Source organism: Garra rufa, chromosome 19 (genome assembly GCF_049309525.1).
Source record: "Garra rufa chromosome 19, GarRuf1.0, whole genome shotgun sequence".
NCBI lineage: Eukaryota > Metazoa > Chordata > Actinopteri > Cypriniformes > Cyprinidae > Garra > Garra rufa.
This window is the reverse complement of record NC_133379.1, coordinates 8133060-8159955: the sequence shown is the minus strand read 5'-3', so window position 1 is coordinate 8159955 and position 26896 is coordinate 8133060. Positions and strand designations below refer to the sequence as shown.

Genomic DNA, 26896 nt, shown 5'->3' with positions numbered 1-26896 from the left:
GCCAGCTGCCATCTTTGTGTGCCAGTTGCTTAACGTCGGTGATGCCCCGAAAGGTGCCAACTTGAGTTCATTTTCAAGAGTAAGGTACATGATTAGTTGAAAAAGCAGAAGGTTACCTGTAGCACAGCTATAAGTTTGAAGATTTATGCTCAAAGGCATGAACTTCACTACATTTGCTTCTTTTCCAAAGAATTTCAGCCCAGCGTCTGAAAGAAATATCTGATATTCTCATAGCAGTGGGTGAAAGAAAATAATAAATAAAAAATGTGCCATCTGTGTCTTCCTTTTAGTGTCACTGGTTGCCACCTACAACTCTGATACCATGTCTATCATGGCACTTAACTTCTGTGGACGCACATACTGTTTCCTTCTCCCTTCCTCGCAGGAACGAGTCGGTCGCCCTCTCATGAGATCCATCTGTGCACCAGATCAGCTATTTTTCTCTTTTAATTCGCCTTTGATTTAGAATCACTTTCAAGTGTGTCCTCTTGTTTGTGTGGGTGTGCGTGATGATTTAACACCAGTGAGGAAGTACAAACAAAAAACAACAGATATAATAACCATGAAATTAGGCAGCGAGTTGACCTTTGACCTCATGGAAGAAGTAGGCATTGATCGCATTGCGGTATGAGATAAGACCTAATTGCAATCGCGTTGCCTCATGAACGCTGGAGTAATTGCAAACAAAAGATCAGCTTTTTGCATATACATTTTGCTGCATTTTTGGCCCTGTGTACTTTTGTAAAATAAACTCTTAATTTGTCTAACCATTAAATACAGTGTACAAACATACATGTCCAACAGTGTATATACATCTGTGTATATAGAGTAGAGTATATACAGAAATCAGTAATTTTGCAATTTGTATGTAGGACTTCTAGGCCATACTTAACTGAGGCAGTTTTGCGTTTGTTTGTATATTTACGCATTAACGGTTTCATGTTAGCTGCACAGTTTGTCAGTTTGTTTTGCTGTTTAAATGGCTTCAATATGGTCGCCTATAAAATGCAGCTTGTTTTCTTCCTTAATTGTAACAGGTTTTATGAGCATTAGCTGTTATATTTTCTCCATCAACAGTAATTAAGCTAACAAAGCTGTACTTCTGAATAGAGTGTGGTTGTGTGTGTGCGTGTTTGTGAGAAAAATCGACAGCAGTGCTTTGTATGGCAAATAATTCTAAATAAAAAATGTTATAGATACTGTATGTCAAAATTAAGAAACATTACATGTGAAAATCTTATGAATATCTCTTTAAACACAAAAAATCCATAATATATGCATATAGTCAAAGTCAAAAGTTTACATACACCTTGTAGAATCTGCAAATTGCGTGTTATTTTTTGCTTACTACTGACCTGAATAAGATATTTCACATGAAATACATTTACATATAGTCCACAGGAGAAAATAATAGTTGAACTTAAAAAAATTACCCCGTTCAAAGGTTTACATACGCTTGATGCTTAACTCTGTGATGTTACGTGAATGATCAACAGCTGTTTGTTTAGAGATAGTTGTTAATGAGTCCCTTGTTTGTCCTGAACAGTTAAACTGCCTGCTGTTTTTTAGACAAATCCTTCAGGTTCCACAAATTCTTTGGCTTTTCATCATTGTTTTGTGTATTTGAACCCTTTCCAACAATGACTGTGTGATTTTGAGATCCATCTCTTCACACTAAGGACAACTAAGGGACTTAAATGCAACTATTACAGGATATCAGGATAAATTTTACTTATTTTGTCTTCTGGGTCACATATAACTATCTTTTGTAGCTTTTGAAGGGCAGTACTAAATGAAAATTTTCCTCCTGAAGCATCAGTGAGCGTTTGAACCTTCTGTAATAGTTGCATATGATACCCTCAGTTGTCCTCAGAGTGAAAAGATGGATCTCAAAATCATACAGTCATTGCTGGAAAGGGTTCAAATACACAAAAATGCTGAAAACCCAAAGAATTTGTGGGACCTGAAGGATTTTTCTGAAGAACAGCAGGCAGTTTAACTCTTAGGACGAAAAGGGACTCATGAACAACTATCACTAAACAAAAAAAAAAAACAAAAAAAAAAACACAGCTGTGGATCATTCAGGTAACAACACAGTGTTAAGAAAAGTATGTAAACTTTTGAACAGGGTCATTTTTTATAAATTCAACTGTTATTTTCTCTTGTAGGCTATATGTAAACATCTTTTATGTGAAATATCTTATTCAGAACTAAAATAAAAATAACATGCATTTTGTATGATCCCTGTTATTTTGGTTAAAACAATTAACATTTTGCAGATTCTGCAAGGTGTATTTAAACTTTTGACTTAATCTATATATACTGCTATATATATATTGTTGAGGATTTTTTAATTTAAAGAGATATGCATGTGATTTTATGCATAGGACATATATGTATAGTTTAGTAAAAAAAAATACTGAATAATAAAATCTATCAATCGATATCCACCCATATTATCCTATACATACTATACATTTAGAAAACACTGTCCACTGCATAAAAACATATAATCATAATAACATTTTTTGAAGAAAACGCAAATGGTGTTTGAATGTTTGTCAGGACATTGCTATGAAGTTGCTAGGTGGGTTAGTTTGGAGTGGTTGGTGGGTGTTTTTTATTTAATTTGATTTTATTTTTTGGCTTGTATTATTGTTTTAAAACACTTGAAAAACACCTCTTTTGTGACCAACCAGTTTTTATGTATTGACAATGCTGAAACTAGTCCAGTTTCTGGTTTTGAGATGAAAAAGCTTACCTGTGTAGATGAATCTTCCTGGTGTGCCTTTGCAAAATTGTTTGGACTTATAGGAAAGCGTGACCTCTACCACCCCAGGGATGTGACGAGGAGGGGTCTGAACTCTGATTGCATGAGGTGTGATGAGCTGTAAGGAGAAAATTAGATAAAGAGATGATGTTAGACTCATAATACCTGGAGAAAGCATTTCCGTTCCCCTTAATGGCAGTTACTTCCCAAACACTTGACTAGTGACTGTCCTGAGCTGTGACATAAAAGAAAACAGATACTGACTTCTTTAATCCACTAAAAAATCCCATTGACACAAGTTAATGAAAAAGTCTGAGAGCAGTGAAGTTAGTTCTGAGAAAAGCTCTAGCAGCATTTGTTGGCAGAGGCTAGTTGTGTTTTGTGCGTTCATTTGCCCTGGTTGATTATGTTCTTTGATCCAGTTCTGATCAGTAAACAATCTGACTGTTTGTGTGCCATGTGTGTGTTTGTAAGTGAGTGTATGCATCTAGTCTAATCAGTCTCAGGCTGTTTATGGTGGGTGGTGAAGGGATGGCGCAGATGAAGGCTGGAAGAGGACAGGTGGAGCTCCACAGAGACGTAATTAACAGCACACTGTCTTTCAGCATCTCACAGCCTATATGCATGTGGTTCTTATGAGCTGTTGTCTAAAACATCTTTGAACATTTGTTTCTCACAGTCATAAACTCAATTCCAAAACAATAAACAAGTGCACTTCCTAGTCTGACAGCATTTATGGCGTTAGAGGCGCTTAAAGACGTTTCCAAAATGCAGCCAGCAAAATTATGCTTCCTTTTAAGAGACCACATTTCACCAAATTCTAGCCAAAGCAATCACAAAACACAAAATAAGTTTGAAAAATAAATGTAAAATGCCAAAAGGAGACTGAATGTTGACTGAATTCAGAAAAGCAAGCAGCAATAGAAGTTAACAAAATTAATCCAAATAAAAAGCAATCCAATACTCTCACTAAATGGATCAAATTAAATCTAAAAAATCGAAATAAAACTATACCATTTTACCCAGTATTTATGTGGTTTATCTGGAAAGTCTCTTCTGCACTGCAAAAAATGCTTTTTCTTACTTAGATATCTAAAAATTCTTAAAGCAAGAAGCATTTTCTAGACGAGTAAAAATTAGACTTGTTTTCAGAAAAAAACAAGTCAAACGTAAATGTGTTTTTGCTTGAAACTAACAAAATAATCTGCCAATGGGGAAAGAACAATAACCTTGTTTTCTGTTTGAAATATTTTTTTTCTTACCCCGTTGGCAGATTATTTTGCTTGTTCTAAGCAAAAACTCACTAAATTTTGACTTGTTTTTTTCTGAAAACAAGAAAATACTTTTTACTCGTCTAGAAAATCCTTCTTGATTTAAGAATTTTTAGATATTTTGGATGGAAACAAGACAAAATATTTAAGAAAGAAAAGCATTTTTGAAGTGTGCTCACCAAGCCTGCATTTATTTAATCCAAATATTTTTACCATTTAAAATAACTGTTTTCTATTCGATTATATTTTAAAATGTATTTTATTATGGTGATTTCAAAGATGATTTTTTAGCATCATTACTCCAGTCATTCTAATGTTTTGATTTGCTGCTCAAAAAACAGTTATTATTATTATGTTGAAAACAGTTGAGAAGACTTTTTTCAGGTTTCTTTGATGAATAGAGCTCAAAAGAACAGCATTTATCTGAAAATTAAATCTTTTGTAATATTACAAATATCAGATATAATTTAAAACATCCTCGCTAAATAAAAGCATTCATTTCTATAATAAATATAATGACTCCAAGCTTTTGAATGGTATAATGTTACAAAAGCTTTTTATTTCAGATAAATGCTGATCTTTGAATCTTTCTATTCATCAAAGAATCATGAAAAAAAAGTACTCAGCTGCTTTAAATATTAATAATAATAATAATAAATGTTCCTTAAACAGCAAATCAGCATATTAGAATGATTTCTGAAGGATCATGTGACACTAAAGACTGAAGTAATGATGTTGAAAATGTAGCTTTGATCACAGGAATAAATGACATTTTAAAATAAATTCAAATAGAAAACAGTTATTTTAAATAGTAAAAATTTTACTGTTTTGCTGCACTTTGGATCAAATTAATATAGACTTGTTAAGCATTAAGCAAAAACATTGCAAATCTTACTGTTCAAAAACTTTTGACTGGTAGTGTAACTACAAAAACAACATTATTCCTAACAATAAGGAGCAAATTAGAAGTTTACTGAAGGAAAATTCTTAGTTAATAGTGAATACTAGTGAGTATGTACTCTCTGGTTATTTCTGAGTGGCTAAGTGGCTATTTGTATACATACTGCACACTCTATAGAAAGACACAAAGACCATTAGGAGTCCACAAAAGGACTTCTTCGAAGCACAATCTTAGTGAATGCTTCTATTTAAGAACAACAGACAAATATGACTGTGTTCAGAGGACGGTGAATGAGAAGGAGGAGAAGAAATGAAAGAAACAGGTCTTCCTTGGACCCTCCCCTGCTCTTGTTCTCTTCCTCCCTCGTTAGATGCTATCTGTGGTAATCAGATCCCCGCTGGCACTGCAGCTGAAGGGAACTACGTGGCTCTTGATGGGCCCCCCGTGTACGGGGGTCACGAGGTCAGGAGGTAAAGGTCACAAGGTTACGAGGTCCACAGGAACCGCTATAGGGAGATTTCAGCACAGTGTATTTAATCGGTACCAGATGTAGTTCATCATAACCCCCCCACCCCCCACCCCACACACACACTCATTAGCTCGTTTCTCTGGTAGCTAATAGCACTTAGCATCAGCAGATCAAAGAGGTTAGCTGAATATGCAACGGGAAATTTGTATCAGGGTTGGTGCTTGATGAACACTCAGTAGTGCTCATGAAGAGTGGCGGTCTGAAGTGAGGAGTACTACAAAACACTCTAGATCAATGTGTTTGTGTATGTGATTTGCCACCACTGATTTGAGCACCTTTAAAGCCACCGCTGTTAAGCAGTTAGCCTGCGTTACACAGGCTGCTCAATTTCTTGTACAAAGACATGTCAAAACAATTGAGCAGCTATTGAAAGTATCACGTTTCTTAATCACTTAAGCACAGTAACTTAATCACCTGCATAATGCCGGCCGAACACAACGCTAATGTATTCTGATAGGACAATGGGCGTCTTTGACAGCTTCAGGAAAGGCGATGGATATAAATGCATTAAGCTATTTAAATAACACTGGAGGACTTTTATTAAGCTGATCACCTGTCACCTGTGTTGACTAATCAGATAAGTCTGAAATAACTATTTTTTTATGTAAAACATAATATCCAAAGAGTAAGCTAATTGTTAAACTAACACCATGTTTATGTAATGTGTTTACCTCCTGCTTAAAATATCCTAAGCTATCATTAGTTATTAAAGAACATGGTGAAGATAGACAACAATCTAATTTTTTTTTCAGAACGATAATTATGAGATTAAATAAATCATTGTTGATTTACCAGCTCAATATGAGTGTTTAGCTCATAATTATAACTTTTATCTCAAAATTAAAAAGTTTTATGATTATGACTTAGCCTACCTTTCAAAATTTCAACTTACAATAAGTAAATTTTCTTTTTCAAATTTTCTACAACAAATAATTTATCTTGTATTACTTAGCATGTCATAATTTTGACTTTTTCATCATAATTCTGACTTTTATCTCTTTCAACTTGTCAAATTCCAAAATAAAATAAGTACATTTCTACTTTTTGTCTCTTAATTACAACCAATAATTGTCTTATATGATTTAGCATGTCATAATTTTGACTTTTTGTCATAATTATGACTTTTAACTCTTTCAAATTGTCTAAATTTCAACTTATAATGAGTAAACTTCTACTTTTTGTCTCATAATTACAACAAATAATTTGTCTTGTATGACTTAACATGTCTTTATTTCAACTTTTTGTCATATTTATGACTTTTATCTTTCAACTTGTCAAAATTCCAAATTAAAATAAGTAAATTTCTACTTTTTGTCTCATAATTACAACAAATAATTGATCTTATATGACTTAACATGTCATAATTTTGACTTTTTGTCATAATTATGACTTTTATTTCTTTCAACTTGTCAAAATTCCAACTTACAATACGTAAATTTGTACTTTTTGTCTCATAACTACAACAAATAATTTATCTTACATGTATATGACTTAGCATGTCATAATTATGACTTCTATCTCATAATTATGACTATCTCTTTCAACTTTGTACTTTTTGTCTCATAATTACAACAAATAATTGGTCTTATATGACTTAACATGTCTTCATTTTGACCTTTTTTCATAATTATGACTTTTATCTTCCAACTTGTCAAAATTCCAACTTACAATACATAATTTTTTACTTTTTGTCTCAAAACTACAACAAATAATTTATCTTACATGTATATGACTTAGCATGTCATAATTATGACTTCTATCTCATAATTATGATCTCTTTCAACTTTGTACTTTTTGTCTCATAATTACAACAAATAATTTGTCTTGTATGACTTAACATGTCTTCATTTTGACCTTTTTTCATAATTATGACTTTTATCTTCCAACTTGTCAAAATTCCACCTTACAATAAGTACATTTCTACTTTTTGTCTCATAATTACAAAAAATAGTTTATCTTATACAGAATGACTTAGCATGTCGTAATTTTGACTTTTTGTCATAATTCTGACTTTTATCTCTTTCAACTTGTCAAAATTCCAAATTAAAATAAGTAAACTTCTACTTTTTGTCTCATAATTACAACTAATAATTTGTCTTGTATGACTTAACATGTCTTTATTTCAACTTTTTGTCATATTTCTGACTTTTATCTTTCAACTTGTCAAAACAAGTAAATTTCTACTTTTTGTCTCATAATTACAACAAATAATTTGGTAACACTTTACAATAAGGTTCATTAGTTAACATTAGTTAACCACATTAGTTAACATGAACTAATAATGAACTGCACTTACACAGCATTTATTAATCTTTGTTAATGTTAATTTCAATATTTACTAATGCATTAATAAAATCTTGTTAACATTAGTTAATGCAGTGTGAACTAACATGAACAAACAATGAACAACAGTATTTCCGTTAACTAATGTTAATGAAGATTAGTAAATACAGTAACTAATGTATTGCTCATGGTTAGTTCATGTTAGTTAGTACATTAACTAATGTTTAAGTAATGAACCTTATTGTAAAGTGTTACCAATAATTTATTTTATTTTATTTTATTGTATTTTGCAGGAATTGACTTCCATACTTACGCATAGCTTTAGAAACATAAAATATTTGAGAATTACTGCATTTATTTGAATATATTTGTGCACTTACATTTTTACCATTACATACATTTTGAGCCCTAAACCTATCCTTAATCCTAAACAATTTAAAACACTTTGGCCCGGTTTCGCAGACAGGGTTTAGACTAAGCCAGGATTAGGCCATAGTTCAATTAGGACATTTAAGTAATTTTTATAAACATGTTTAGGAAAAAAACATTACTGGTGTGCATCTTGAGACAAAACAAAGGCACTGATATATTTTAAGATCAATCAGTGCAATTTTGTTTCAGTTGAAACAGCTCAGACTTAAATTTTAGTCTAGGACTAGGCTTAAGCCTTGTCTGTGAAACCGGGGGCAAAAGTAATAAGCAACTAAATGTAAGGTGGCAATTATTTGAAAACGTTTCTATTTCTCATACAAGTTACATACAATGTGTACAAGTTTTAGATGCTGTCAGTATGTTAGTAATGTATGTTTTTAATGCAAATGTGTAAGTGTATTAGAACCACACTTAATGTACAAATATTTTATACAAATTGTAGAGACAAGCAGTGAGAAAATCTAAAGTTCAGCTGAACAGATAGGAATATATAACTTGCAAACTCACCTCGCTCCAGACCAACATGGTGCCGAAGATGACCTGCAGTCCGTCAAAGAAGTTGTCTCCAATGATGATGACAGTAGCACCTCCTGTTGTCCAGCCTTCACTGGGACTAATGGCTTTGATACAAGGTGCAGCTGCTTCCAGAAATGCCACAGGACCAATTTAGAGAAAGGAGAAAAATGAAAATCAACTTAATTAAATCATCTATGTTTAGTGTAGCCATCCAACATTAGCACTACTTGACCATAATTACAAGTTTTGTAGAGAACATTCAGAATCAACATTAGTGTAAGGGGTTGCAGATTTCAAGGTTAAAGGTGCCATTTGAATGCAGTTTATTTCCTGGGGTCTGAGGGAAGTCTTGACACCTCTCAGTCTCTTATTTCAAGGCCAAAGCAGGAAACCAAAAACACACAAATGTCACTGAGAAAACTCACACAGCTGGATCCAACTAAGAGACCCATACCACACGCTCTGGAAAAGTGTCGGTGGTTTTCACAGCTCTCATAGCACACATTAGGCGTAAAAACAAGGGATCACTTACACCAAGAATTCCCGTCCAACTCTATGCCTGGGCTGGCATATCCATACTTTGAGGGCACAGTACGGAAATGCTTCGGTTGTAGCAGAACCGTGAGACATTGCCTCAAATTATGGGCAAGACTGCCAAAAGATTTACTCTTTTAGCTAGAAAGAAGTATTCAAGAACCTCAATGTCCAGTATGTATGACAGCACAAATCACTTGTCACTAGGGTGTAAGTCATGGTTGACGATTAAGTCATAATTCAAAAGCTGATTTATGATAGTTTTGGGGTGTTTCTGCAACTTTTTATGCCCATAGGAATGATTTTAATTAAAAACAGATTGCGAACATTAAAACTATTGGAAACTAACGTTGTGGAAACTTGATTTTATTATTTACTTAATGCCTTTTAGGTACTTTGTATATTTTATTGTGTCACCACTGTCCCAGAAACAGACTCTCAATTTTTTAAGTATGAAAATGTTACGGTGTAATTGTACAAATGTGACCTTGGGGTACGGTATGGGTATATTTGTAGTAATAGCCAAAAATACATTGTATGGGTTAAAATGACAGATTTTTCTTTTATGCCAAAAAAAGTTAATGTTCCATGAAGATATTTTGTACATTTTCTACCATAAATATATCAAAACTTAATTTTTGATTTGATGCATTGCTAAGAACTTCATTTGGACAACTTTAAAGGCGATTTTCTCAATATTTAGATTTTTTTGCACCCTCAGATTCCTGAATTTTAAATAGTTTATCTCAGCCAAATATTGTCCGATCCTAACAAACCATAGATCAATGGATAGCTTATTTAATTCATGCATAAATCTCAAAAATTTACCTTTATGATTGGTTTTGGGAACAGGGTCTCAAATAAGTACTAAGTACTATGAATTATAAGCATGTGTTAATGTACTGTTATTACTTTATTAAGTAAATGTAAGTAAGTGTAACAAGGACATTAAAATACAGTGTTACCCTGCTTTATATACACTACAATAATCTAAGCAAAGAGATAAAATGTACACAATACATAAAAAATGATACAATTTTACTGTGTGAATTTTCCAATTAAGCTTTAAATTGTGTTTTTAAAAGAATAGTTCACCTAAAAATGATTTTATCATTATTATTTACTCACCCTCATGTCATTTTAAACCTGTATGTGTTTCTTTCTTATGTTGAACATAAAAAATAATAATTTAAAGAATGCTGGTTATCAAACAGTTGATGGTCTCCATTGACTTCCACAGGATTTCTTTCTATATGAAAGTCAATGGGGACCAACAACTGTTTGGTTCTTCACAATTCTTCAAGATATTTTCTTTTGTGTTCAGCATAAGAAAGAAAGACAGTTTTGGAACGACATGAGGATGAGTAAATAAAGACAAACTTTTCATTTTTGGGTGAACTATTTCTTTAAGATACATAAGGCTAGCCGTGAAATTGCACTCAGAAAGACAAAAAAGTTGGTAATTTTTTTAAATATGTGTAAAATGTGGTCGAAATGTTCTTGGCATTTCACAAACATACAATAAATAAATAAATAAATAAAATTAAAAAAATAATTCTCTTGTGGGAGTGAGAAAAATGTTTTAAGAAACATTATTTTTCAAAAATCCCACACGGCCAAAAGTGCCCACAGAAATTTATTTTGCAAAATTTAACACTAGTGAAACTTGCAAGAATTTTAGCAGATCTTGAGTAAAATCCTAAACTGTTATTTGCTTAAAAGCCTGCAGCCAAACTGTCCCAAAGCCAAGTAAATTCAATATCTGCTTATCAATTCTTTAAGTATCCTAAGAGTAGACATTAACATTAAAGTGCAGTTGTACGTTCTTCGTGTAAATAAGGTGACCTTAGGCCTCCTGCTGTAGGAGACACGTGTTTTTGTCACCGGGCGTCGAGGTACAGCGGCTCGTTTAGCGTGTTCTGTTTGTTGCTCTCCGTGGCGGCCGTGGATCAGTGGCTGAGTGAGAAAGGGACCACCACGGAGAAAGGTCAGTTTGCTTATTAGAGCTGTCTGCTCCCCTCCGAGACGCAGAGTCTCGTGGTAGCAGGGGGCAAAGAAAGCAATTTAGCCAGCCGGCGTTTACCTGCATTTAGCTCCCAAATGCCAAAGCGTCACTCACAGTAATGAGATATAAAGAGAGGAAGGGTTGTGATGGGCCAGCGTGACTTAGATCCACACGCTGTGAGATGCAAGTCCGGTGAGATACATTGTAACCTTGCTAGGCTAAGCTGAGCTAGTAGAATGAACATGAAGCGTCAAGCAGCATGAGATACATGTCAGCACTGAACAATAATAGGACGCATGAGGTCCAACAAAACATTTTTGAGAAGCACTAACAATGATTGATGGATGAAATAAATAGAAAATGTAAATAATCATAGAAAATAAAAAAAAGGAAAAATGTACAATAAATTTAATTATTCAGTTTTTTGTTTTTAGCAATGATTTTATAGGTGAATCTGTGATAAATTAATTTATTTTTATTCCACTGGAATGGATTTAAATATGATCAAATGTGTTCAGTGAGCACACTATTATAACTTGAAATTAGGCAAAATGTAATAAATTTACAAGGGGTCAGTATGGAAGCCGTTTATGCCACTAAATAAAGAAAAAAAAGGTAATTGCGACTTTTTATCTCACGGTTCAGATTTTTTTTCTCGCAATTCTGAGTTTACATCTCACAGTTCTGACTTGTAGAATTGACTTTTTTATTCAAAATTGTGAGATATAAACAGGCAACTCTGACTTTTTTCTCAGAATTGCGTGATATAAACTCGCGATTTGTGAGTTATAAAATCAGAATTGCAAGATATAAAGACAGAATTGCGGCATATAAACTTACAATTGCGAGTGATACAGTCAGAATTGCAAAATATAAAGTCAGACTTGCAGAATACAAACTCGCAATTGCAAGAAATAATGTCAGAAGTGTGAGATATAAAGTCAGAATTGTGAGATATTTACTCACAACTTATATAAAGTCAGAATTGAGGCATCTACACTTGTAATTGAGAGTTATACAGTCAGAACTGCAAAATATAAAGTCAGACTTGCAGAATATAAACTCGCAATTGTGAGAAATAATGTCAAAATTGTGAGATATAAAGTCAGACTTGCGAAATATAAAGTCAGATTTGCGGGATATAAACACAACTGTGAGTTATAAAGTCAGATTTGCGAGTTATTTACTCACAATTGATATAAAGTCAGAATTGAGGCATCTACACTTGCAATTGAGAGTTATACAGTCATAATTGCAAAATATAAAGTCAGACTTGCAGAATAAAAACTCGCAATTGCAAGAAATAATGTCAGAAGTGTGAGATATAAAGTCAGAATTGTGAGATATTTACTCACAACTTATATAAAGTCAGAATTGAGGCATCTACACTTGCAATTGAGAGTTATACAGTCAGAATTGCAAAATATAAAGTCAGACTTGCAGAATATAAACTCGCAATTGCAAGAAATAATGTCAGAAGTGTGAGATATAAAGTCACAATAGTGAGATATTTACTCACAACTTATATAAAGTCAGAATTGAGGCATCTACACTTGCAATTGAGAGTTATACAGTCAGAACTGCAAAATATAAAGTCAGACTTGCAGAATATAAACTCGCAATTGTGAGAAATAATGTCAAAATTGTGAGATATAAAGTCAGACTTGCGAAATATAAAGTCAGATTTGCGGGATATAAACACAACTGTGAGTTATAAAGTCAGAATTGCGAGATATTTACTCACAATTGACATAAAGTCAGAATTGAGGCATCTACACTTGCAATTGAGAGTTATACAGTCAGAATTGCAAAATATAAAGTCAGACTTGCAGAATATAAACTCGCAATTGCAAGAAATAATGTCAGAAGTGTGAGATATAAAGTCAGAATTGTGAGATATTTACTCACAACTTATATAAAGTCAGAATTGAGGCATCTACACTTGCAATTGAGAGTTATACAGTCAGAACTGCAAAATATAAAGTCAGACTTGCAGAATATAAACTCGCAATTGTGAGAAATAATGTCAAAATTGTGAGATATAAAGTCAGACTTGCGAAATATAAAGTCAGATTTGCGGGATATAAACACAACTGTGAGTTATAAAGTCAGAATTGCAAGATATTTACTCACAATTGATATAAAGTCAGAATTGAGGCATCTACACTTGCAATTGAGAGTTATACAGTCAGAATTGCAAAATATAAAGTCAGACTTGCAGAATATAAACTCGCAATTGCGGGAAATAATGTCAGAATTGTGAGATATAAAGTCAGACTTGCTGGATATAAACACAATTGCGAGTTATAAAGTCAGACTTGCGAAATATAAAGTCAGATTTGCGGGATATAAACAGTTGTGAGTTATAAAGTCAGAATTGTGAGATATAAAGTCAGAATTGCAAGATATTTACTCACAATTGATTTAAAGTCAGAATTGAGGCATATACACTCGCAATTGAGAGTTGTAAAGTCAGAATATAAGATATAAAGTTGGACTTGCAGTATAAAAACTCGCAATTGCGAGAAATAATGTCAGAATTGTGAGATATAAAGTCAAACTTGCGGGATATAAATACAATTGCGAGTTATAAAGTCAGAATTGTGAGATATAAAGTCAGAATTACGAGATATTTACTCACAATAGATATAAAGTCAGAATTGTGGTATATAAACTTGCAATTGCGAGAAATAATGTCAGAATTGTGAGATATAAAGTCAAACTTGCGGGATATAAATACAATTGTGAGAAATAAAGTCAGAATTGTGAAATATAAAGTCAGACTTGCAGAATATCAACTCGCAATTGCGAGAAATAATGTCAGAATTGTGAGATATAAAGTCAGAATTGTGAGATATAAAGTCAGAATTGCAAGATATTTACTCACAATTGATATAAAGTCAGAATATGATATATAAAGTTGGACTTGCAGAATAAAAACTCGCAACTGCGAGAAATAATGTCAGAATTGTGAGATATAAACACAATTGTGAGTTATAAAGTCAGAATTTCCAGATATAAAGAATTGCGGCACATAAACTCGTAATTGTGAAAAAATAAAGTCAGAATTGTGAGATATAAACTCACAATTGAGAGTTATATGGTCAGAATTGCGAGATTTACAGTCAGAACTGAGGAATATATACTCACAGTTGTGAGTTATAAAGTCAGAATTGTGAGATATAAAGTCAGAATTGTAGGATATAAACTCGCAATTGTGAGAAATAAAGTCAGAATTGCAATATATACCGCAATTGTTGTTGTTATAGAATTATTATTATGTATTCTGTATTGTGTATTTATTTATTTTGTATTTGTTTGTTTGTAATTACACAGTGACTTTTGTATAGTGATATATAAAGTGTTTTCAACTGATGATTACCATTTTTAACTAATGATTTGTTAAGCATTATATAATGTAATTTATCTGTTACAGTAATAAACATCAGTCATTTGGAATTTGGAAAATAAATAAGTAAAGTTCCTTTTCTTTCAAAAAAAAAAAAGAAAAGAAAAAAACATCTGGGCTCTCAAATACAAACCAATCATTCGGTTATTAGATTTCAAAAAGCTATCATATTTAAACGCTCAAAGGCCGAAAGCTTAATCTGTGGCCAATATTTGTTTTTCCCCCCTTTTGTAATTTGAAAAACATCCCTAAATCCTAATCACAAGCAGCTTTAGATTACTGAAAAGAACAACTTCTCATGTTCCGTAAACACATGTTAATCTTCTCTTTTTACATGTCATGCTTGTGTCAGATGCTAGAAAGGAAAGAAATCCAGACCTGGAGGGTGAAATGAGACATACACACATACACACACACACTTTGGCGTTTGGTGGGGTGGTAAAGTAGGGAAGATGAGGTGCAATCTGTGGCGGTAATCTTGGCGTGAGTGGAGGTTTTTGGCGGAGGCTGAAATGGTAGCTGGATTAAGCAGATGGAGACGCATGAATCCATCTGATAGGATTAAACTTTCTGTGGCTTTCTCTAAGCCATCTGCTCACCATGCTGCTCTGACACACACACACACACACACACACACACACACACACACACACGTTTAATTTACAATGTAAAAAATCTCACACATAAAAAACACAAAAGCAAAAGACAGGGGTACGAACACAGGGCAAAACACATATGAGTAATTACACTTGATAGACACACTAGAGCACAAAAACACAACAGAAGTTAAAATTAAGCAGATACATTTTAGGTCATTCCTATATATGTCCTTTCATGTCATGATATATTTAATTAAATATTAAACTAAGTTTTGTTTTTTTTAAATCATAATATCACAAACAAGAGAATGTAGGCTTAAGTTTTAAAAGCTTTTCATTATGCTTGTAGCTCACCTGGTCGAGCTTCTTTGTTATGTTAATACATTCAAAAGTGAATATATTATATGCAAACCAACTAGTAAATCTAAAATGAACCCAATTTGATTAAAAGCATGTTAAAAGCAGAAACTAAAATCACAGAAACGATGCAGCGAATATAAAATCACTGCCCACATAAGGTATGTAGCACATTAGTGCACACCATGGACAGATTGCATCCCCTTTCCGCGTCCCTAGGGTTTGTGCTTGGTGCTCTGGGACAGAGAGACCGTCTTCCGCTGGGATGCGCTCAGCTGAGCCATTTTTCCTGCTTTCCCTTTCTTATAAACTCATTTAATGCTGTAGGCTGGAGTATTCGGGGTCACACACCAACCTCCAGCTCTAGGAGATAAATACATCCAGTCAGTTGTTTTATTGGAGCTGCCCTCATTGAGTTCATTCTAACTGCTTTTGTCTTAATGAAACATTTCAGACCTGATTTGGGGTGAGTTGGAGCTCATTAGAATCTCAACCATGATGATCAATCTAAATTAAATAAATAACAGCTAAGGAACAGTGGAATCCCATGCATGTGGGATTCTTTTCATCCATTTTCTGACCCGCCAAACAGAAAAGCGAAAACTTAACAAGCACCACCAATTAAAGTTTTGGACTGAACTGACGTCCTGAGCGCATCCATCTGAAATGTACTAAACTGAAACCCTAACCAAAATTAAAAAAAACAGAAGCTTACTGTCAATACAAACTGTAAATCTGTACTTTCTGTCTTTCATCCAAATGCAAACAGACCTCCTGATAGCGCTTGATGCCGCCAGCACGCGGCCACAGACCCCAAGAGACCATCACAGCTTATCACACCATATTCATCCACGGCCGTAAATCACCACATCATATGTTCTGTTCCTCCATCCAGATCCAACAAATTTCCCTGGACATCTAAATCCTTGACAGGCTAAATGGGACACTGATTGGATTGGTTGGACGTCTAGATAAATACTTCAAGCGTCTTTGTGAGGCACGTCAGTGTGGGCTGGGCCTTACGCAGATGGGCTCTGGAAAAGCTAACGCTAAAGCTAAACTCCACCAAGAGAATCTACAGCCATAAAACATACAGAGATAATCAAAAGCTTATGATTTTCAAGGAAATAAGGAAGAAATGGCATTTTTTGTTATACATTATTTAAGCTAGGTGTCAGTCATCAGTAATCCAATGTGATGGATGTGGCGTCAAAAGCAGGATTTCAATGCATTAAAGCATACTTTTTTAAATAACAATGGTATGCTTTTGTCACGTCTGTCAAAAAGAAATAGCCATGGATAAAATAAACATTTGAGTGATGGACGAATCATAGAGGACACCAATGATCTAACATAATGCTTTAGAAATGCATTGGTTTGTATTTTGCACCCATTTGTATTGATATCCAAAACCATAGTGGACAACATTGAGTGCACTCAATCAATCCCATAATGCACCTCAGCATATATGCTCAACAGTTGGCCATTAGAAAATACCCATGCATGAATGAATTCCCACAAATTCACTTATTCAATGGAGTATATGAAGTAGGGAATAGTGAGTGAGAGTATAGTAAGCTACATTTAGTTCAGTTTAGCTGATAAAGAAATGCTGACGCAGAATTTAACACTAGAAATGAAATCGTTTGAGTTAGTTCTTTACCCAGCATTCATGTATGCTGTATACTTTTGTGCTTTTCAGAAAATAACTTTGCATTAAAATGCATTTTTCACCCCCTGGAATTGATTTTGAGGGCCTTTTTTGTTTTGTTTTTTACATTTGTGAGGCCAATTTTTATGACCACTATAATAACTGTATCTGTCTTGTCTTTATTGTCAAATACTCAAATTAAACCAATTACTAAATTCAATCAAAATACTTTGCCAATAACAAATGACTGTTTAAAATTGTATCTAAATTATATGTTTTAAAACAGGAGCTAATTGGGCTGCAATAATATGACAAAACATTTTTAGTGTTGATTATTGCTCTTAATATTCTAAGAATGATTATTATTGTTGATTAATAGAATGCATATAAAAAACTTTTTTGTGATTTCTGTCTGCGTTTGGAGGAAACACTTGTCGTATATTCTTGTTCTGGTGGCTCTGTCATATATTCTGGTTCTTTGACCCTGATTGGCGCGCTTTCAGCGATGACTAATCTAAGTTTCTCTGATTGGCCATTGCATTCTTAAGATCAACAGAAGGGTGTGTGATTGGTTATAAGGCTCAATGCTGCAAAAAAACACAATGCGTAAAAAGCATCTGATCCAGTGTGAGGGAATCAAAATGTAATTCCATGAATAGACACTTTTCACCGTTTTTTAAAATCGTGACAGCCATAATTGAATGTTTAATTGTGCTGGGGCAATTATTTGCCCATTTATTTTAAATATGTGGGGCTTTTTTGTTCACTTTGGTGACATTTTTGCCACAACCCCATGTTAAAGGATTAGTTCACTTCCAGAATAATACTTTCCTGATAATTCACCCCATGTCATCCAAGATGTCTTTCTTTCTTCAGTCGGAAAGAAATGAAGGTTTTTGAGAAAAACATTGCATGATTTTTCTCCATATAGTGGACTTTAATGAGAGACAACGGGTTGAAGGTCCAAATTGCAGTTTCAATGCAACTTCAAATGGCTCTACACGTGGTATTTGACTTTCTTTGCACGTTCGCTTTTAAAACACTGTATTTGTATTTGTAGTATATTTCCTTTTTTTGTTCAGAAAATAGCCTTTTTTTGCTAGATAAGACCCTTATTCCTCAGCTGGGATCATGTAAAACCCTTTGAACCTGCATTAAAACTGCAATTTGGACCTATTGGCTCCCATTGAAGTCCACTATATGGAGAAAAATCCAGAAATGTTTTCCTCAAAAACCCATTTCTTTTTGGCTGAAGAAAGATATGAACATCTTGGATGACATGGGGGTGAGCAAATTACCAGGAAATTTGTATTCTGAAAGTAAACTAATCCTTTCATTTCTGACCCTGATACTAATGGTGCGTTCACACCGCCCAAAACGTCAGCGTCAGTTGCGGCAAGATTACATGTAAAGTCTATGGTTGCGGTGCGTTGTGTGCGTTGGATCCGACAACTTTTCAAGCGTTACCTGCGTTTCAAGCGTCAACGCAGCAAACGCAAGCAACGCAGAAGTTCAGCTAGCTGAACTTTTGACGGACTTGACGGACTTGACGCACTTGACGCAGTGCGTCAACCAATCAGAGCGTCTCACTGTAGCGTCGTCACCACACGTATCTTGAATGAAGCGGGAGCAGAAAAATAACATTTTCAACAATGGAAGACAAAAGCTCATTGTAGCCGTCTGCAATCGCAGAGAATTGTATGATCCATCCTCGTTGTTGTATAAAGTTAGGAATGAAAAGGAACTTGCTTGGATGAAGATCGCTGAAGAGATCGGGATGTCCGGTCAAATCTTTTCTCAACGTAATTATTTCCCATTTCGTTAGCTAGCGAAACATGGTCATGAGAAGATTCCAAAATGTCCAGTCCCTACTAGTTTGCCATGGTTTATTCAGGGGAAGTGTGCAAAAAGCAGTGGAGGAGTCTGAGGGACAGAGCGTTGTCTGACGTGTGCAGTGTGAACGCACCAAAAAGCAAGCGTTGCAAGCTTCAACGTACATGCGTCAAACTAGATGCGTTGGGAGCGTTGCCTGACGCAGACAAAGTGTGCGGTGTGAACGCAGCATAACAGCAAACTCCACTGGAATCGACTGCAAGCATGAAAGAAATAGTAATATATTTTATAAGGTATAGAGTACCTTTAAACTTTAGTATATGAATATGCTAATCATCAGTAGCATGGTATTACTATGTAGCTGCCCCATATTTAAAAACCTGTGCTTCTGAATTTAATGTATCTGGCTCTGTGCATAATTTTTATCCTTCGCATTCAATTAAACCCACCATAGTAATTTCTGCAGATGGAGGGATGGGTTAAAGGAATGAGGGAGGGCACAGGTTAGTGCTTTAATTAATCTCTGCTTCATCTTTTACTCTCTCCGCACCACTGGAGAAGTGACTTAAAGGGCCAAAGCTCACAGACGGCTCCGACAGCTAAACGTTATCTCTCACCAACTCATTCACACATACTGGATGGAGTTTTTAAGATTTGGTATCAACACACTATTAATAAAATGTAGACTTGTGTGTGTGGTTATAGTCGGAGACTTGCAGAGGCTTACTGCATATTTCATCACAGTATAATAAAGTGAGAGTCTACATGATCTGTCAGGGTTTCCGTTCACAACCAAGCCAACCTCATCTTGCTCCTGATTTTCATTTCTTCTTGTTGCAAACCAATTGGGACGGGATGAGTCAGTTCATTCAAATCAACTGTCCGATTGATTAAAATGAATAACTTCCCAACTCAGTGAAAAACAACAAAAAAAGTAAACACAATCTCATTTATTTGCTAAACTCTTTGTTAAATCCGCATCAACTCACCATGCTCCAGATATGACGGTGTTCCCTCTGACGGGTCCAGTCGCCGAGCTCTTCTACCATGTTTGGAGTTGTTGTGCACAAACATATTGTCCGAAACAGCCAAAACGTGTCCTTCTACGCTCACCGTCGTTGACACAACCACCTATAAAAGAAGGTTACGGGTGTAAATGACATGAAAGAGTTTTATTTTGTCACTTTGAAGTGAAGTGTGTAATTTCTGTGCCACTAGCGGCATCAACCAGAATTGAAGCCTCACCTCACCAGCGGCGCTGTGATGAAAGCACTCGCAGTCTCTAATCATTTCCATGCTGTACACTAATTAACACCGCATAGAAACACACTTCTCTGCCTATCCCACAATGCCCTGCTCTCTCTGATTGATTGCTGATAGAGGTTGGCTCGGATTAATTCAATTAAAAAGCGGGCTGTACTCAAACGCCCTGAGACAATGGGAAGAACGTAGTGTTGGAGGTTGCCATTATGAGCGGCACAAACGGGCCCTCTTAAGCTGCAGAGGCCCCCTGGTACCCCACATAGAGCTCTTATTTCAATTGCTGTCGAGTTTGAGAGGAAATTCTGCCTCTTCAAAAAAAGAAGGACTTGGTGAAGAGAGGTAAGTCTCTGAGGGACGATGCAAAGCATATACTTACACTTTTATTTTATTTCTCTCTCTCTATCTCTTTCGTCCATCTCAATTTTTCTGCTAATAGACCTTGATGCTTAGAGGTGTGATTCCCTTTAATGTCAATTGATGTTCTTAGACTGCAATGAAATAGACATTAATTTTCCTGCTTCTCAGATTTCTCTGCTCAGAAAGGTACCCTAGTAATCAAGTTTCAGAAGAAATTTAAGCTAAAAAGAGATCATATATTTCTCACTTCCAAGTTCACATCTGACCAGTCCATTTGAGCTCATGTGTTGCTCTTATATGTGACCCTGGACCACAAAGCGAGTCTTAAGTAGCACGGGTATATTTGTAGCAATAGCCACAATTGTATGGGTCAAAATGATAGATTTTTCTTTTATGCCAAAAATCATTAGGACGTTAAGTAAAGATCATGTTACATGAAGATATTTTGTCAATTTCCTACCATAAACATATCAAAACGTATTTTTTGATTAGTAATATGCATTGCTAAGGACTTCGTTTTGACAACTTTTTCACAATATTTAATTTTTTTTGCATCCTCAGATTCCAGGTTTTCCAATAGATCTTTCTTGGCCAAATATTGACCTATTTTAACAAACCATATATCTATGGAAAGCTTATTTATTCAGCTTTCATGACCCACAGCACTACAGCATCACATTGTGTATGTGTGTGATGGAAAGTCTCTCTCCTGCATTCTTGCACGCTCGCTGTGTAAAATATGACTGCGCTCTGCTGCTAATTACACAATCACTGTGAGTTTGCTCGTAGAACGCTGCAAATGATTTGTTTATAGACAGAACTATACAGACAGCTGCTGAGATAATATCTTACTTTAACACTGCATACTGATCCAAAATGGGATGACATTTTAGAGCAAACTCGGTAAAACCTGTATGTAACTTCGAGCCCACTTTAGATATTCTATTAACTAAAAGTACACTACCAGTCAAAAGTTTTTGAACAGTAATATTTTAAATGTCTTTTTTAAGAAGTCATTTCGGCTCACCAAGCCTGCATTTACAGTATTTGATCCAAAGTACAACAAAAACAGTAAAAGGTGAAATGTTTTTGCTATTTAAAATTACTGTTTTCTATTTGAATATATTTAAAAAATGTAATTTAATTGTTGTGATCAAAGCTACATTTTCAGCATCATTACTCCAGTCTTCAGTTTATATTCATCAAAGAAACCTGAACTCTGCTGCTTTAAACATAACAATAATAAATGTTTTTGAGCAGCAAATCAGAACATTAGAATGATTTCTGAAGGATCATGTGACTGGAGTAATGATGCTAAAGATTCAGCTTTGAAATCACAGGAATAAATTACATTTCAAAATGTATTCAAATAGAAAACAGGTATTGAAATTGTAAAAATATTTCAAAATTGCAGTTTTTGCTGTACTTTGGATCAAATAAATGCAGGCTTGAGACTTCTTTAAAAAACATTACAAATCTTAGTGTTCAAAAACTTTTGACTGGTAGCGTAGCTAGAGTGTTAGACTGTCTGCTTAATATCTGCTAACACTTTATTTTTAATGTTTCCCCAACACAGATTATACTAACTGTAAGTAACATGTCAACTTATTCTAATAACCCTACAAAAACATCAACAGAAACGACAATAAGACCGGTAAACAAAGTCAATTCATATTGTCTTTAAAGTTCCTTGTTTTATGTAGGAACAGTGTGAGGACCAAATTAACAGGCAATAGCAAGAGACAGTGAAAGTGTGCGTGTGTGTGTGTGTGTGTGTGTGTGTGTGTGTGTGTGTGTGTAAGAGTGCTTGTGAAAGCAGCAAGGGTCACATACCAATGAATGACTTGAGGTCAAGGTCTTGTGTTTCTTGCAAAGCAGTGATAGGTTATTTACTCAATGTCTCACACTCAAACACAGGCACACTGCGTGAGTGACACTGTTGTGCAATTATGCAGAGTGTGTTTACAGGCTCGGAACCAGATTGTTAATACCAAATGCAGAGAAAAGAATATTTCAAACATGAAAAAAATAAATAAAAAATTAATGAAAACACAGTGACTCCAAATATTTTACACTGGTAAACCAAAAACATTTAGAGAGTTGGAAACATTGAGTCAGACTGGAAAATGAGCATAAGTAATGAGCTAATTAATGAAAAGGTTAAAAGACAAATGGTTTACCTGAAAGCGCCGCATGTCCCGTGGATTTCCTGCATTCTTCAGACAGTTCTGATTGCATTTTAGGAAAAACTTGAGGAAAAATCTGCAAAAGAAGAGAACGACTGGTTAGATGTGGACTGAAGGAATACACTAAATATTCTGAAAAGCTAATACTCAATAGAAAAACATTTAAACACTGTAAATGGGCCAATTGACCAGTTCTCTATTTGACCAAAACTCTGACAGTGTAATTAGACTGTTTCAATTAGAACCACAAATGGCGATTCTAATTCCACAGGAGAACCTTTGTATGTTCCACAAAGATCTTTTGATTATAGTTCTTAAGAAAACATCTAAACTGGTAACTTAAAGATATTTTTAAATAGTTTGATTAGTGCAATTTTCTTATATAATGACCTATTTCTTGTTGAAACAGCAAGTAGGGGTTCAAAGCCCTTGACTTTTTGCAATTGTGAGTAACACACTTTAGGCAAAAACACAGTTTTTCCATTACCTGTCAAGTTTAAGATTTTGGGCTTCTTATTTTTTCAAAAAGTTTTTTTTTTTTTCAGACTAGTGGAAAGAAAACAACCAAAATACACTGTTAAATGTTTCTTTTTATTGCATAGATTTCTATTACAATGCAATATTTTTAAAGTATGTTTTCTCAAAATTAGTTTTTTTCTCCTACGCTGAACCATAAACCTCCACTTTAGTAGCACTTACACACGCCAAACTTTACTTTTTTACTCTTGCCTATATCCTGAACTTTTTACAGAGGGATTTGTTCATATATAATTTGTTTGATTATATACCAGATTTTATTCCCCCCAAAAATTGTGAAAATATTCCGTTTCCTGTCTGTTCTTTTCTGAATTATAGAGTTTTATACAGATTCATTCTGTAAAAACATTTGACTTAAATATGTTAAAAAAAGAAACAAGAATTTTGAAACTGACTTCATCCAGTTTTCAGATTGTTGTACTAGAAATGTATGCAAATTAGTGCATATTTAATTAAATAATGCCTCATTTGCATATTTAAACCTAACATTTGAGAAAATTGTAAAAACAATGTTTGCAATTATCAGTGTAATCAATCAACAATTAGATCTACTTTTGTCCTAATTTATTAATACAGCAGTCCAGATGATCAAATATGATGAAAACGCACCTGTGGGAACGTTTTCACGAGACGCGAAATAGGTACCAACATGTATGTTTCGTGACATATTCAATGTCGAATCTCCACTGAGTGGCACTAAAACTGTGTGTTCTTTTTTTTCCCCAAAACAGATTCAGTTCTGACTTGAAATGTCCACTTAACTCTAATGCTCCTTGACAGTATGAACAAAAGTGAATGTGATGTAAAAACGGAATTGCAAGTATGTCGTTTTAGCTTTTTTTTTTTTTTTTCGATCTCTCATCTTTAAGCTCTTTCACCGTGAGTCATGTTTTTCATGGGATTTGTACCCAAGGATTCCGGATCCTAAGTCCAATTTTGTGCCAGCTGAGCTACCAAGCAAACTTGTTACATTCAGAAAGTGAAACATATGGAGCTGTAATCATAACTGTGTATGAAAACAATTACAAGGGCTCACTGTTATACCGCCTCTAGTGGACATTTCTGTTAAAAACTTTGTGTATCACGAAAACATTCCCACACATACGTTTCCATCATGAGATCAGGTAGCAAAGGTTGTTGAACTGAATAAGCACCATACACATTTTTTAAAGGGGTCCTATTATGCTCTTTATTTTGTTTTGGGGGCACTAGAACATGCTCTCATGCTTGGTGGTTCGAAAAACGCATTATTTTTTACATAATTTACATTATTACAATAGCTTTCTTCTCAGGCTGGCACAAATGGCTCGATTAGTTCCGGGTTTGATGAAAGTCCGCCTTCCAAAAAACAAAATGTGTTGTGATTGGTTAGCAGTCCCACTGCATTGTGATTGGCGAACAGCTTAGACGGCGTTTCAGTCTTGCCACGCCCCTTCCCAAAGCAGCAAGTTCCGTGTACAACTGCTCAAACTAGATTAAAGCGATTCTTACATTATAAATATGGATATTTTTCTTACAAAACACATTGGATCACTAAAGGAGGCTTTTACTGACCCACCTGGAGCCAGATTTGCAACTTTGTAGATGTTTTTTTATGCCCAAACTTACACACCTGCACACTGGCTAAAATTCAAAAAGTGAAAAAGCATAATAGGACTCTTTTAAAGAGAGCATGAGCTTTTCCACATCCTAAAAGTTCAGTAACACAAACACATGCACAGACAAACACACACAGCAACAGGCAGTGTGCTGAAATGTGGAGCGTCCATCTGTCGCGCAGAGAAACGTTGCTAAAACAGCTCGCCGATTCAAAGACACACACACACAGACTCCCATCCAAACAGAAAAACATGTCTGTCTCTCTCATAATCACGGTAAGCAGAAAGCGGGCACATTTATGGGCACCATCACAAACCCTTCACTCACAGACTGGCATTAGAGCTGTAACAGCACAATACCAGCTGCTCTGACTGGCATACAAACAGTGTGTGTGTCTAACTGGATAATGCCATGGCACACACCCGTCTGTCAGGACCTTTTTTCTCATGTATTTTCTCTCTTGCCTCTTTGTTTGCAATTCTGCCTGTTTCTTTTGTCAATATGACACTGAACGTGTTCTATAATGAATCAGCTATTCTTCCGATAACTTGTTCACTCTCCGTTTAAAACACACCCACGATTGCTTTCCAGAAGCATCATTGCAACACAAAGCCTGTTCCAAAAGGTTGGTAACTTAATTACGCTTAACACCTCGGTTAAGCCAAATTTGAAGGCAGCATCATATGCATCCTTCACAGAAAAAGCAATCCAAGAATGCTAAGTATCCAAATACATTGTCAACGTGCGTTTGTGTGTGTCTATCCATTTTGATATGTGCTTTTATAAGACTCAGGTTAATATCAGGAGGCTGTTTAATACTTCTGACCTAATGTGGCCTGACAAGCCCAGTTATATGGCAAAGAGCACTCAGGTGTGTGTGGATCATCTCATGAACACACACTCACACACTCACAGTCATCCTGCGCTTCCATAATTGAAAGGACCTTGCTGTCGTCTTCAGTTAAGGGCACTCCAATGAAGGCCAATTACTAGAGGGGTTGAGTGTGGAGCCGTACTTACTTACACGAGCTAACAGTGAGACACCTGTGACCTCTCTATAACCGATAACAATACTCCACCGCTGATGAATTCATGAGGAAAACAGCAGGATAGACCAAATAAAACAAATGTCCTTAGAGTGAATTAATGTATGAGAACGAAGCAGCTACTCAGGGTCTTCTTTTCTGCCTATTTTGTTACATTAAAATACATTATAAGGGCAAATAATGTATATAATCACTTGTTTAACCTCTTCTATGATTAGTATATTTATTTTTTCTTTGTAATATCAAATAATTGGTTATGACAAGGCAAGGCTAGTTCAGGTTGTAGGTCACATCTGGAACATGAACAACATCATGAACAAAAACACTCAAAGTATAAATAAAAAGTGTGGCAAAGAATCTACTAGCCATGAGTCTCTTAACTTAAAACCAATTTTAATTCAGTCTGTATTGTTTGGATTGATATGAACAATAAACATTTTTTCAGTATTTCAGAAAAATTTCAGTACTTAATGAAATAAATCAAATAATTAGGTCTATTAAGAATAATAAATCTTTTACATATTTATTTAAGTGTATAATTAAAACAATTTTCAAATTAAAATAATACAAATATTAAAAATCACTATTAATAGCAATAGTACAGTATTTTATGAATTAAATAAAAATATTACAATATTCTAAATAATGAAACATTATGTGTTTTGTCTACAATTATTTAATTGCAACTGCATCTGTTGTGATCAGTAGATCGATAAATGCAAACATTTTAAATTACAGTACATATTTAAGTGTATAATTAAAACATTTATTAAGAAATGCAAATATAAAATAAATGCAAATATAAAAAAAACACTATT

The 26896-nt window shown here is 34.6% G+C and overlaps 1 protein-coding gene across 3 annotated transcripts in view; it reads right to left on the bottom strand.

Annotated features, from left to right (window-relative positions):
• The window catches only part of ebf1b (EBF transcription factor 1b), a 141249-nt gene that overhangs the window by 37041 nt on the left and 77312 nt on the right, over positions 1 to 26896 (bottom strand). For all 3 annotated transcript variants that reach the window (XM_073824128.1, XM_073824130.1, XM_073824129.1), the window contains exons 7-10: positions 22891 to 22972; positions 20080 to 20221; positions 8694 to 8824; positions 2762 to 2888 (exon numbers count right to left, since the gene is read on the bottom strand). In XM_073824128.1, the coding sequence (XP_073680229.1) occupies positions 2762 to 2888; positions 8694 to 8824; positions 20080 to 20221; positions 22891 to 22972 (482 nt within the window). The remainder of the gene's footprint in view (positions 1 to 2761; positions 2889 to 8693; positions 8825 to 20079; positions 20222 to 22890; positions 22973 to 26896) is intronic.